Raw genomic sequence first — 14,195 nt, forward strand, 5'->3', positions numbered from 1 at the left:
GATATATCAATTTAAGACTAGTTTATTTATGTTGGGTCAAATCAGATTCAGAACCTTAATTGGATTAGTTCCAACTCAATTATTTTTACATAAAAAATCAATTCATTTAAAATGCATATATAATTTATTATATATGTATATGTAAGTAACACTTTGTGATTCTGGCTCTACCAGCTGTGATTTTGGTACTAGGCTAAAAGCTAAGAATGTGTGATTTTGGAGTGATATTAAAGACTGAGGCTAAAATGTTAAGTGGATGGATATCCAAAAAGAGTAAGACTTCATTGGGTTGAAAAAAAAAAAGAGTAATAAATTTTTGTTCTTTTCCCCTTCTAAGCCAAAGCATATAGTATATCTCAATGTGCCTCTGATTATGTGACTTTATTTGACACATGCATTTTCCACACTAAGCAATTGTATGTTACTTTTATATTTTGGATATTACGGACCAAATAATAGAAAATATGTCAAAAAAAATAATTGATCAACATTCAATAGCTTCTAAAATTATGAATATTTTTATTGAACATTTTACTTATTAATCAGCTAAAAATTGTATATAATATCAAGTTAAAAATGTAGCATCAAAATAAAATGACACGGCATGCAATCCAAGATTAATACAAAAGCAAACTAAAGATTAGGAATGATCAACCTAATAACTCCATCCTTGGCAATCGTTTTTATCCAACGGCGACGAAATGTAACAAGAGTCTCGAACAAGGCTACGTCACCGTATTATATGCTAGGTGATAATATATAGTTTAAACGTTTGTAGAGTAATAGTTTCAATAAACTAATTTTCCTTTTATATAGTTTTTTCCCACCCTATTCAACTTTCTTATATTATTTTATACTAAAAACCAGAATAAATCAGGAAATTTTGGAGGTATGAATGTCTAAGCTGTTGACAGAAGAAAAGAGAGTATGGTCGATGTTCTGAAGAATCTTATCATATTGTTGGTCTGACCAAGTTGTATCTACTTGTCTAATCAAATACGACATTTCAGTATCTCATGATATGAACCATCAATTTTTTTTTTTTGACTTCGAAAATGAAAAAACTTAACAACTAGATTGCTCTGTTTTGGCCAGCATAGTTAGCAAGCCAGTAAGAGGCAGAGCTGTCGACATACTGTGGTTGATACTTCGTGATCTTCCACCTTTAGCAAGGCAGTCTACACGGACGTTCAAAGATCTTGGAATATGAATGATGGATATTTCCAGAAATGCCAGCAACAGAGCTTTGACTCATCAATTTCAGCTGCCATGGAGGGCCAATCTTCTTCACTTTGTATCAGCTTTACGAGTTGCTCGCAGTCCAGCTCAAATTGTACGCTTCTGTTCCTTGTTTTTAAAACTTCTTGCATTGCTCATATAAGACCTTCGGCTTCTGCATGAAGGGAGGAGGTCGCTCTGGTTAGTTCTCTTGCTCCATACAGCATCGGGTTACCTGCATTCATAACCACAAAACCCAGGCCTGCTCTCTCGTCTTTGTTTATCCATGATGTGTAGGTTTGACAGCTCCAAAGTGGAGGGCAGCTTGTATGTGGCTGAGCCTGTTCTTCGGTTTGCAGCTCCTCTTCCATCGGGTCTTCCAAGAGTTCCGGGATTCGTTGGGCCAATCTCCATCTTTCGGCTTATTTTACCACGAATTGTATGGTCTCTAAAGGCGATACGTCTTTGTTGGTAAATATTTTCTCGTTTCTAGCCTTCCATATGTACCATATTATCCACATAATAGAATCCATCACATCAGCGTGTATCCCTTGTTCCTTGATACGTAGGAGAAGGTAGTCGATATTCGCGTATAGTGATGTACACGGGAATCGTCCCGGACAGGTTGGGATAAGGGATAGAGCCCAAGTTTGGAAAGTCGGAGGGCATTCAAACAGCGTATGGTTTATAGACTCCGTCTCTGCGCTGCATCTCATACAGGTGCTCTCTCTGGCGCAATGTCTCTCTTTTAATTTATCTGCTGTGGCTAAGTAACCAGCCGTAGCTTGCCAGAGGAAGTGTTTGAGTTTTCGTGGGGCTTTGATCTTTCAAATTATTTTCTTCAGCTCTATCGTACTCGGCTCCGAAACCAGTGTGCTATGGACAGTAGTTCGTAGGTTCCGTGCAATGGAGTAGCCGGACTTTACGGAGTATAACCCGGACTTGGTAAAGTCCCAACTGCAGAAATCCTGTCGACATGTTCTACTGACCCTGATTGAGGTAATATGAGGAATGTCCTCCGGCACAACCATCTCGTTCAAAAGATCAAGGTTCCATTCCTGGCTCTCAAGATCGATCAGATGATGCACCCGGAGGTCCTCATCTCTAGGTGTTTCCCTATGTAATGGTGATCCAGCATGGTTTGTTTGAAGCCAAGGTTTCTCCCAAACTCTTTTGTCGTGTCCGTTCCGATCTTCTTCCTAAGACCTTGCTGTAGAATCTGTCGCGTAGCGACTATGCTGCGCCAGCCGTAGGATGGGTTGTTCGCTCGTTTTATAAATAGAATAAAAACTACTTTGTCGCTTCAATTAGTTTGTCCATTTTTATCAACGAGCTTGTCGATTGTCATTAATAAGTAACATCAAACGATATCAGAGTTGCTTTTACACGAAAATCAAGAAAACCATGTTTATGTTTATCCCATTGTTTTAAAAATACTCACTAGACGTACTAATGACAAACTATTTGATTAGTTGCTGCTTATACGTGTAGGTACCATGTACATTGGCTGGAAACAAGGAAAACAGTATACACAGCATTCTCCTTGAAAGTTCTTTACTTTCCTATACAAATGAATAATCTAATTTAGATTGTTTATACCACTTGTCGATAAGGACCACATGATAGGGTGCTTAGCACAAATTGGAAGTCTAGTGATTAGTAGATAGAGTTAAGTTATCTAACAGTTGTGAATAACACAAAAATCTGATAAAATAATAAGATAATATTTTTTTTAAAATATTCTATGTAAATATATGATACCATTAAAATTACAAATTAATAATTTATATATATACATATTTTATATAAGTAAGAATCTATTATTATATTGTTTTTTATATTAACAATAGAATTATCTTTATATTTTATTTTCAATTAATATTTTTGATGAGTTTTAGTAATATTATATGTAAATACAATATATATTATATACACCAAATAATATAATAAATTAATATAAATGTCAAATTTGAAATTACAGACATTGACTCATCTGCGTTTTTAATTAAGTGCAGTTGATTGTCTGGTGGATATTTTTGCAAAACTTTTCATGTCATTGCTTCAAAGCTTTCGCGAGCCTATATAATGACTTCACCCAAGTCGACAGACTTTGTGTTCTTAACCCTGGATCTCAAATCCTTCGGGTTATTTAGAAAAGCAGTTTTAACATCCATCTGATGGATTTCCAAGTCTCTTAAGGCTGCAATTGCAATCAGAAGTCTTATTGAAGTTATTCTCGTAACTGGAGAATAAGTGTCGAAGAAATCCATACCTTCCCTTTGTCTGAATCCTTGCACCACAAGTCTGGCCTTGCACTTATGAATTGAGCCATCAAGTTTCAACTTGGTTTTAAGTAGTCATCTATATACACCCTAGTGCTTTGAACCCTTGAGATAACTCTGTTATTTCGTAGGTATGGTTCTACATTATAGAATCCATTTTACTATTGACTGCTTCTTTCAAAGAAGGTGCGTCAGGTGTAGACATGGTTTCAGTGAAAGATTTTTGGCTCATTCTTAGTGAGAATTACCATTAAAAAACCTTCACCATATGAATTTTCCTGACAAGCTCTTTTGCTTCATGTAGGTTCGTCTTTCATTTTGAAAGGTGTATCGATCGATATCCGCAAAGAATTATTGATCGACACTTTCTCGTGATTAACATACGAGAGTTGAAATCCGAGATCAAGATTAGATAATCAGATTGATTATATCTTAGTTTGAATTCAAGAACAATTAATATAAATAAATCCCTAAAAATCACTTTAAGTATTACTTATCATACCTGAGAACATACCTGAATCTAGCTATTTCTCCCAACTGATAACAACCTCAAAACAAATCAATCAAGCAATAAACTTGCTCACCAATCCATTTACTGCTTTAAAACTTATAAACAAATTAATCTAGATTTATTTCAAGACCATAATCTACTGTGTAATCCTAGAGTCTCTGTGGATTGGATTCCTAAGTACTATATCTGAACCTCTTATTTGAAAGAGTAATTCACTCCTTAGGATAATTTGAGTGATATAATAACGCTCAAGAAATTTTCAAACGAATGGTTTTTTGCGGTGTGCCTCCTGATATTTGGACCTACAGTATTTTGCTAGATGGATTTTGCAAAAACGGGAAGCTAGATAAAGCATTGGTCATATTTGAGGATCTTCAAAAGAGTGCAACAGAACTCAATATCGTCACATATAATATTGTCATTGAAGGGGTGTTTAAGGCTGGCAAAGTGGAAGCTGAGTGGGATTTGTTTTGTAGCCTCGGACTCAAAGGAGTGAAGCCTGACGTTGTAACCTACAATACAATGATCTCAGGCTTGTGTAATAATAAATTAAAGCATGAAGCATATGCCTTGTTGAGAAAAATGAAACAAGACGGGTCTCTCCCAGATGATCGTACCTCTAATGCGCTAATCAGGGCACATCTTGAAGATGGTGACAAAGCTGCATCAGCTGAATTCATCAAGGAAATGAGGAACCGCGGGTCAACATTTGGCTTAGTCACTAATATGTTACATGATGGGAGATTGGACAAAAGCTTCCTCGACATGCTTTTTTAAACATGTCGAGCAACTATGTTTCCGCTGAAAGCAGGCATCTTAAAACTGTTTTATCCTGGAGAGAAGAGGAGTGGTAGATCAATTCTCTTTCCTTTAAAGTAACTGTGAGGTAAATCAAGTTATTTAAATTCTGATGTTGCATTGAGTTAGATTTTGTGTATTGGTGGAACTTTGTGTTGTGATGAGCATTACAAGAAGATTTTCCGTACAAGAAGATCTCAGACTTGGTTTGGTATGATTACTGTTTTACTTTAGATTTGGTTCTTAGCCAGACTTTTTGTTTTTCAAGTTTTATTTTGAGTGATTGTTTTAGACAGATTTATAGTTCTGTTACTCGATAGGATTAAACTTATTAGAACTTGGTTGTTTGCTCTGCCCTGTCTGTGGTATGTTTGAATAATGATACGGTGGTAACGTAGCTTAGATACAAGACATTACGTTTTAGGGGTCCAGTCTAGTATCTCATCCTGAAGAAGCTTGAGCTTGTTTCTGTACGAGTAATAAGTTACTGGTATGCATTCTGTCTAAAGGCCACAATCCTCATTTCGTTCGGTTCAACAGTCCATCAGGAAAAATAAATTATATATAATATAGTGTGCTTCCTTGTTTTCGCTTATGAACTGTAAATCAAGAACTCTGTTTTTTAACCAAATTATTTATGAAACAACAAAGAACATAATCATTAGATTAGGCAATGCGGGTAACTGCAGCATGTATGAACAAGTGACACTTGTGTATGTAATAAGAATAATATGGTCTCAACTCAATTGTTTGTTTTTCTTTTGCTGTTAAGCCTGTTATGTTTGAAATCAGTTTGTAGTTTTTTAAAACAAATTGTTAGCTTGCGTTTGTACTTGGAAAACTAAGTATAAAAGAGTGAAATATTTTATAAATGTGAATTTTCCTGATTTTTTTCTCTTGATCTAATAATTATCTGTGATATAAACATTTGAAGAGAAGAATTATATCACGTAAACGGAAATAATCTACACATAAACCCGCCAATGTGAAAATAAAGGGATGGTTCCCCCAAGTTGGATTTGGAACGAAAACGACTCGCTGAAAGCAATGATAAACGCAATTATGATGATGAAAATATTACAAGAATTCCTGATAAAATATGTTACAATTTACATAGAAATTTTTTCAAGAATAAAATTGTCGCAAATTTTGTTAATTGTTCGTTTTACATTTCCTTCTGAAATGTTCATTTACAAAATTCTTTTGGTCACTAACAAAACTAAATAAATTAGTGAGGAACATTTACTTGTTGGTGGTGTTTTGTTAGAAACTCAGCTCCGATTCTCAAAGAACCAGTACCAGACAAACACTGGATAGTAACAACTCTATTCTCTCCCACTGCATGACTGCCTAAAAAACGAAAACAATCTTTATAGTAGGGCTGGGCACTAATACTCGCTACTTGCCTTATACCCGCTACTTGACCCGTACTCGCCTCGTTTTTTCAAGTACTCGTCGTTGCCAAGTCAAGTATCAAGTCGTTGAGTTTTGCTACTTGCAAGTACAAGGCAAGTAACAAGTATCACAAAAAAAGTTACGACTCGCCTTGATATTACTCGTTACTTGTTTTACGACTAAAAAAATGATAACTAAATCATAAAAACCAAAGCCCTAAACAAAATTTTCTTTGTTGTAAGAAGTAAACAATACTTTCTTATTGAATTCCATTTTTTTTAGGTGCAAATATTGTATTTAAAATAACTTTTGTGTTTTCACCAAGTCGAGTAAATAAAACAAACTTCATAACTTTCTATCGTAAGATATTATCTATCAAGTAATTTTTAAAAACTTGAAAATATATACAAGTACTTGAACAAGGCAAGTAACTTGCAAGTAACATATTTTGGACAAGTACTCGAAATAACAAGTACTCGTTTTCGACAAGTCAAGTACAAGTCGAAAAATTCATTACTCGTTCAAGGCAAGTCAAGTATCAAGTATACGTAAAAAAGCAAGTAACCGCCTTGTGCCCACCCCTACTTTATAGTAAAATGAAAATAACCTAAAGGATTTAGAGAAGTTGAAAAAAGCCAATCAAACCTCGGATTAAACATTTAATCACTTGAGGGAAAATAATAGTATCTAATATATTACCTATCATCACCTAAGATCAGCTTGGCGCTCAATTTGTTAAAATCAGCAAGTCCATCAATTGGGAGATAACCCTTGTCACAAGACCTTGAGGCAAAAACAAAATCATAAACTTTTTTTTTTTTTTTGAAAATTAGCTAATCAGTTACTATCAGAAAGTTATAGGGGAAATTCTAACTTTATAGGCTTTGATTGTTTGTTTACAAATGTGTTCACAAATGAACCCACAGTCATCACATTTTAACTGAAATGTTAATTGTACAGAAAAACACAAAAATACTTTATGAAAAATGTAAGATTAAATATTTTAAGAACGTCACTTTTTTTTCCTGAAACAATCGAAGTCTTTCTATATTACTAATGAGTATCTAACTTACAGGTCATTTGCTAACTGTTGCTCTGCTTTTCTCACCACCTCAAGAACAAGAGGCTTTCCCTCCTTTAGACAATAAAATAAATATAATAACCCCAGTGAGGACTAATACAATAACTCTATCATAGAGACTGTGAAGATCCATAAAACTTAGACAGAAAAGGAACCAAAGTTACCTCGGTTCAATAGGCACCGGCACTCAAATTCAACTTAACTGGACAAGGATCATCTCTACAAGCAAAAATAACATGTTTTGTGACCATACAAATAAGATTAAAAGCCTGCAATAAAAAATGATCTACTCTTTCATAAAATAGCAGAATGGATCCAATAACAAAAAAAGTAAGATGAATGTAGATCCTTAAATTGAAATATATGTACACTGAGAACAGGATCTTCCGGAGTAGGAAGGACGTTTGACAAGATGGAAGTCATCACAAAATGATTAATCAATCGACAGTGAATTTGGAAGAAAAATAGAACAGTCATCAATTATTTAAGCATGATTACGCTCACAAACCAAGAGAATCCAATTTTCTATATAACTGTACTTTTTATAATGGCTAAAATCCAATTTAAATTAAAATTTTAAATTATTTACTATATAAATGTTCCTTTATAAATGCTGGTTATTTTGTCCTGATATCTATATATAAATATATACATATATGATTAGTTTTGAAAGGAGATATTAACATATGTTTTAGTTATAAAGTGGGGCCATTTGCATTAATATCTCCATTCACAACTTCAACGTGTAACCAAAAATTAATATTCCTTCACCTCCATTAAAATAAACTTTTTAGAAAAAAAAAAAAATTTCACAGCGATGTATTTTTTGTGTTTTCTATGAAAAAATTGTAAACTTCGAGAAAATTATTTAATTTTATTGAATTACTATTAGTTAAAAGTTATTGAAAATTACAGAAAATATACATTTATTATAGTAGTTTAACGTGTTTTCTTAATATGTGTAAAAATATCAAAAAATCTATCTTTGCGAAACGGAGAGAGTACTAATAAACAAGTAATTAGTTTGCATGTTGAAGAAAAATCTTATATATTAAAACAGAAGTCACAGCTTTGATTCATGTGTGATTTTTTTAAAAAATGGATCTAATGGACATATTCATAGAAAATTATGTTACATTTAATATCTAATCATATCATTTAAATTTTAGGCATACCAGAAATTTTTATTGGGCTATCAATAAATGGATTTAAACAATAGATGATTCATTGGATTTATAGATAGTATAAATTAAATAGATATAATTTAATGTTGTAATACTATACCTCTATACGGTAAATATTTAAATATTAGTCTATGTGAACTTTTAAAATTATAAAGATTATTTTTAAATAACAAAAAAAATTATATTATCTAACAATGATTAATCTTTACTAGCTTAAACCAATGAAAACAACATTTAAACTATATAGTTTATTTTAAAAATTAAACAAAAACTAAATGTTTAATTATTTGCTCGATAATATAAATCTATGAAGCGAAAAGTTTAATTTTTTTAAAAACTTTTTAAATTTGTGAAATGTTACAATATCTTTGATATAACAATAAAATAATATTTATATATATATAGTTACAATTTTAATAATGAAATAATAATCCGAAAATATATATAGAAGAAGATACAAATACATGTGAAAGTTTGAAACAATCTATTCAATGAAAAAATATACAGTAAACTTATTATGTTTTAAAAATTGATAGACACCTATATATTATAATATATACTAATTTAGAATTGAAAACAAAATATTTATATAAAAATAAATGAAAACAAAAATCTGCGCGGTTGCACGGATCGAGATCTAAATGTCTTTTAACAACTCAGATCAGCGATACAAATTACAAATTACAAATGGTTAGAAACGTTTTATCTGCCACTTTTGCATTGTAGTTCTAAATTGTTTATTGATATTTTTTTTAATTAAAAAATTACTTATAATTGTTGAGTAACGCTTAATTCATTACCGGTTCTATACTTTACAAGTGAAATCTACAGATTCTAGAAACTCTCAACTTTAACGTATGCTTTTTAATTGTTTTCTCTGTCGGTCGCTTCCAGTTCTCTGTTTGTAGTGAGTTTTTTTTCTTACTTGACTAGATTGAGGTTTCATGGATCTTCTCATTTTCATATTAATTTTGCTTCAAATCTTTACGACACTCTACGCTAGGGCAGGCAAATAAACCGAACCCAAAAATCCAAATCGAACCCGATCCGATAAAAATGAATCCGAACCGATCTGAATCCGACATAAATACCGATGGATCTTGTTTTATGGTATTTCGGGTTATGGGTATTAACCGAACCGAATCCAAACTTAAATAGATATTCGATAGGACCCGAAACATTCAAAATCCCAAAAAGAACTTGTACCAAACATGATCTCAATTCTTAATATGTATGCAATATACACTAAGATATTATTGAACATCTAAAATAATTATCTATTAAATGAAGGTCGAAGGTTAAATGGTTTTTAGATTTTGGTTTTGTTTTCATTAAATAATGTTTCTCATTTTATGAGAAATTTGTTTTCGTTTTATACTTTTATTATTTGGTTTTCTTTCTATCAATAACTATGTTTACTTTTCGTTTGATTTTGAATGATCATGTTTGATGTCATTTCTTATTTTTGAATTGATTTTACTTATGTTTTGATTACAAAATAGGTACAAATCATGTATTTTAAAACCGAAGAGGTGATTTTACTTATGTTTTGGTTATAAAGTAGTTATACATCAGATATTTGTAAACCGAAGAACCGGTTGGGACCCGAACCCGAAAGTACATCGGATTGTACCGGTTCTTTGAAGATTTACTAACTCCAACCCGAACCCGATAGAATCTAAACCGGTCCCGAACCGAAATTTCATATAATACGAATGAGGCTGATTTTGATAACCCGAAAAATCGAGATCCGATTGGACAAAACCGAAATCCGACTGTGAACCCGAATTCCCATGCCTAATATAGAATCTACACTTAGAAAGTGAGTGCTCATCTAATTTCAATACAAAGAAACTAACGGCTCTAATATAGATTTTCTCTAAGCATTATTTATTGGACGTGTTGGTTTTATTACAAAACTGTATACAAACTTCAACAACGTGTGGCTAAACCGGGCATTTGATCTAGTCAAAATTCTATATGAGAAAAAACCAATCAAGATGAAGCAAACGGTCTACAGACCGGTAGATCTTTCTCAAAGATGGGCGCGACACCGATAACCGGATTGGATTCAAAGAAATTAGCCGGTTTAAGCTCAAAGCTAGCAGCTACCGTTGGCATAACCGGATAATCTTCTTGGCAAGGTATGTGATGGAATCCCAGTGTGTACCACAACACTATGTCATTGTTTTCGATCGAGCGATCCCTGTTACACCACAAAACAAGCAATATTGGAGAGATATTTAAACCAAAAATCTTTAGGAATAGATAGTATGACTCAATTGGTATGGTCCGCTGGTTTCATACCGATCTGACCAAACTTGTAGTGTGTCATCGCCATGGCTCTGGTACACTAGAACTCCTCCAGCAAATTGCTCTGATCGGTTATACCGAGTTACCCATATCTAAACCAATAAAACCAATTGCATTGAACAAACTGAGTCCTAAAACGAAATGTCAACTAATTAAATATCTCATATAGAAAAACAAAGCTTAAAATTAAGTACCTGATTATTGCTGAATGCACCGCGAATCTGAAGAGGATCATCGTGATCGAGCAAACTCACCGCATTCCCACCCGGTATGATTCTGTAACCGGCCGGGTTCCCTAACCGAGACTTACGGTTTGGGTTCACAATATGGAATTCATATGGGTCATAGAGGCTCAATTTGATCTGGGCATCTTTCTCAGTCTTGGCTACATATTTCTTGACCTTCAAGTAACTCTTTCTTGGTGATTTTCCGGTTGGAACTCTTTGCTTCTCTAGATGAACCTTAACGAACGAATTATTCATCGGTCCATCAATGTCCATGTCTAGATGAAACGTTATGAAATGATCATGGACGACTCCAATCACATTCTCAGAGATCAACGGTCCAGACTCATCATGTTTATCACCTAAGTCATCTACATTCTCGTAAGGTGTCCCTTTCACCATCAACATACCTGAAGCCGCGACCTAGTAAGAATAACATTTAAGTGCGAGGAAACTTGAAAAAAAATAACCGTATACAAAACAAACAAAAAACAAAAACCATTTACTGACATACCGTAACGCGAATCAAACCATCAGTCTGAAACTCCCAATCAAAAGTATAGTCGTAGTTTCCGACCGAAGTAGCCATCCGAGCGACCAATGTAACTTTTGGCCTTGACTCTCTTATCTGTTAAGTTGACAAATCGGGAATCGATTCTAATTCAAAGCAAAATAAAAAATCATGACAGTAAGGGACATACATCAGCACTGGGGATAAGAATCTCAGAATGTCGCCAGCTGACATCGCCTGCGTAGCGTTCAAACAAGCATATCATGTTAGGTTGGACAATGGCTTTTCCATCCGGCGAGGCAAAAACGCCATCTATATAGTAAGCATTTCGAGGGCAGTCGTTGAGGGGCACAAGAGGCATTGCCGCAGGACCTAAACCGATCTCGCCTGCATCCAGATAACTTTTGTAGTACCATAGTTCTCCAGGGTCCATGTATGGTACGAACAACTCTGATGGAAATCCTTTGTACATCACACTTCTTGGTTCACCTGTTCTCTCCACATTAGTAAACATCAAGATTCGAGAATTTGGCTTCTCTTTTAACCATCACAGTTGTTATGTATATAATATTTTTTCTGCGTTTGAAAAATATATTTTGTGCTTCCAAAAATATTAAGAAAACACATTAAAATTTGATTATATACATCATTTTTGTGAATACCTATTTCTCATAATTTAAACTAGTACTAATTCAAACTAAATACATTTTATCTTTTTTAATCAGTTTGTTATTTTAACTAAAAAGTATAGAAAACATCAAAAATATATTTTAATATCATTTTCAAACAAGTGAATATTTGAGACTTTGAGTTAAGGTGTTAAATACCTGTCTCGGAGTCACGAACCGTGGCCTGAGAGATGATCATACCGGCTCGGTGGTCAGCTTTAACATGAAAAACCCAATTAGCCCACTTAACCAAATGTCCATCTTCGACCAGGAAACTAGGACCCTCCGGCTGCTCAATCGAAATGGGGTTGATTCGATCCATGTGTACCGGCTTATTCTGAACATTATACCGGTATTCTGTACCGGCAGCTTTGGGAATAGGAACCATGCCTTTATCGACGATCTTGATAACCTCTAGTTTGTCCATATCGACCGTTGCATAAAGACCTTCAATGGGTCTCATGAAATAATTAGGAGTGTCTTGTGACGTGAAACATTGGACTTTTAGGATTCGACGTCCTTCTTCCTCCGGTCCAAACCATCCGGTGAACGTTGGTAGAGCTACCAAATCGGAAAGCTTAACCCCACGAGCTTCGACTGAGCGGGTGAACTCGATGCTCTTCAAAGCAACCTGCATTTTGTGTTGACAAAGAAAAAAGTAAATTATTGCTCATTTTTGTGTATGGGCATATATCATCATGATCTCATAAAACACAATATTACATGTAATACAAAAATTCCAAAAATATAGTTTAATTAAGTCTTGTATACCTTATTTTATTTAAAAATATTTAACTAATTTCAAACAGTTTTATACATTTATAACGACAGTAACTTTGAATATAAAATAAGTAATTCAAGAAAACTGAATTTAACGGCAGTATACTTTGTAAATATCCTAAGAACTAAAAAGATATATAAAAACGAAATATTCAAAAATGATTAAAAAAAAATGGATCTAAATAGTATGTCAGATTAAAATATCCTAAAAGTCAAAGCTTTCTAAAGAGAGATACAGAAGAATATTAAACCGGTTAAGAGTGGAATTTCTAGGTTTGGGTCTTCATTTTTCGTGTTTATTAGTATTGGGTAACGACAGTGTGGAAAAATAACAACTTCAGAATTAAACCCAAAAAAGACAAAACAAAAGCTATATATTCATTTGAAACTAGAAATGTAACTGGCTACCTGAGCCAAGCCGTTTTAATTAGAGTAATCCTATCTGAAACCACAAACCGTACTGTACCAAAAAAACTGGAATGGAAATCTAGTAGACCGTATTGGTCAGAAATTGAACCGAAAATTAACCGGTAAGCTAAACCGGTTTACTGGTGACAAAGTAAGTCTAAACACCAAATCAGTAACATGTCGTTTACCAATAAAACTATTCTGCGATACCTGAGAAGCCACGATGAGGTCGTCCATGGTGAGAATCGGATACCCAGAAGTCGGGTTGACCACATCGGAAACGACCCGACCCGAATCAAGATCCACAATAATCACGTGGGACTGACCACTCGACAACGCGAGGACCTCGGCTCTTCGCGACGGTAGCCGATTTCCTTTCTTCCACTTGACGACACGTTTCTTATCCGGCTCGTCAAGAGCCATGGAGTGAATCGTGGCCGACCCGGAACCAAAACCCGGTTCATGATCCAAGAGGATGGCTCGGACTCTCTCGATTTCTTGCACCGTTAGTGGGTCAAGTGGGTGATGAGGCTTTGCGGAAGAGTGGTCAACGCGGAGTTTAGGATCCGGTCCGAGAGTTTTCCGGACCCCGGTACCGGATAAGTAGCCTGAGTGGAGTCCAGGGACCCAAGAGTAAGTTGCCAAGAGGAGGAGAAAGCCGAAGAACAAGGCAGAGAGACGAGCTAGAGATGGTTCCGCCATACTTGACTTTTAAGGTCTGAGTGTACAAGTCTACGTATAAAAGCTGAGGGGATATAAGAGCATTATTCAAAGAAAATAAAAAGATAGAAAACATGTGAAAACTACTCAAACCACTTCTTA

At 34.3% G+C, this 14,195-nt stretch overlaps 2 protein-coding genes across 2 annotated transcripts; one reads left to right on the forward strand and one right to left on the reverse strand.

The window, feature by feature from the left end:
- Window positions 1–4,187: 4,187 nt before the first annotated feature.
- Window positions 4,188–5,937, forward strand: LOC125583533 (pentatricopeptide repeat-containing protein At1g63330-like). The gene has a single exon (XM_048750600.1). The coding sequence runs from the start codon at window positions 4,279–4,281 to the stop codon at window positions 4,786–4,788; it is 510 nt and encodes a 169-aa protein (XP_048606557.1). The 5' UTR covers window positions 4,188–4,278; the 3' UTR covers window positions 4,789–5,937.
- Window positions 5,938–10,307: 4,370 nt separating this feature from the next.
- Window positions 10,308–14,195, reverse strand: LOC106377306 (primary amine oxidase). The gene is made up of 7 exons (XM_013817509.3): window positions 13,584–14,195; window positions 12,345–12,816; window positions 11,708–12,006; window positions 11,521–11,634; window positions 10,977–11,429; window positions 10,777–10,874; window positions 10,308–10,675 (listed from the first exon to the last, which is right to left on the reverse strand). The coding sequence occupies exons 1-7, from the start codon at window positions 14,073–14,075 to the stop codon at window positions 10,465–10,467; spliced, it is 2,139 nt and encodes a 712-aa protein (XP_013672963.1). The 5' UTR covers window positions 14,076–14,195; the 3' UTR covers window positions 10,308–10,464.

Source organism: Brassica napus, chromosome C3, assembly GCF_020379485.1.
Source record: "Brassica napus cultivar Da-Ae chromosome C3, Da-Ae, whole genome shotgun sequence".
Classification (NCBI taxonomy): Eukaryota; Viridiplantae; Streptophyta; class Magnoliopsida; order Brassicales; family Brassicaceae; genus Brassica; species Brassica napus.

What these genes read in the sequence shown, in the direction of transcription:
- LOC125583533 (XM_048750600.1), top strand. Translation starts at nt 4,279, where the DNA reads ATGGTTTTTTGCGGTGTGCCTCCTGATATTTGGACCTACAGTATTTTG.
- LOC106377306 (XM_013817509.3), bottom strand. Translation starts at nt 14,075, where the DNA reads ATGGCGGAACCATCTCTAGCTCGTCTCTCTGCCTTGTTCTTCGGCTTT. An exon ending in TTCTTATCCCCAGTGCTGAT is followed by an intron (nt 11,635 to 11,707) that starts GTATGTCCCTTA and finishes TCAACTTAACAG; the next exon opens with ATAAGAGAGTCAAGGCCAAA. An exon ending in ATGGTTTGATTCGCGTTACG is followed by an intron (nt 11,430 to 11,520) that starts GTATGTCAGTAA and finishes TATTCTTACTAG; the next exon opens with GTCGCGGCTTCAGGTATGTT.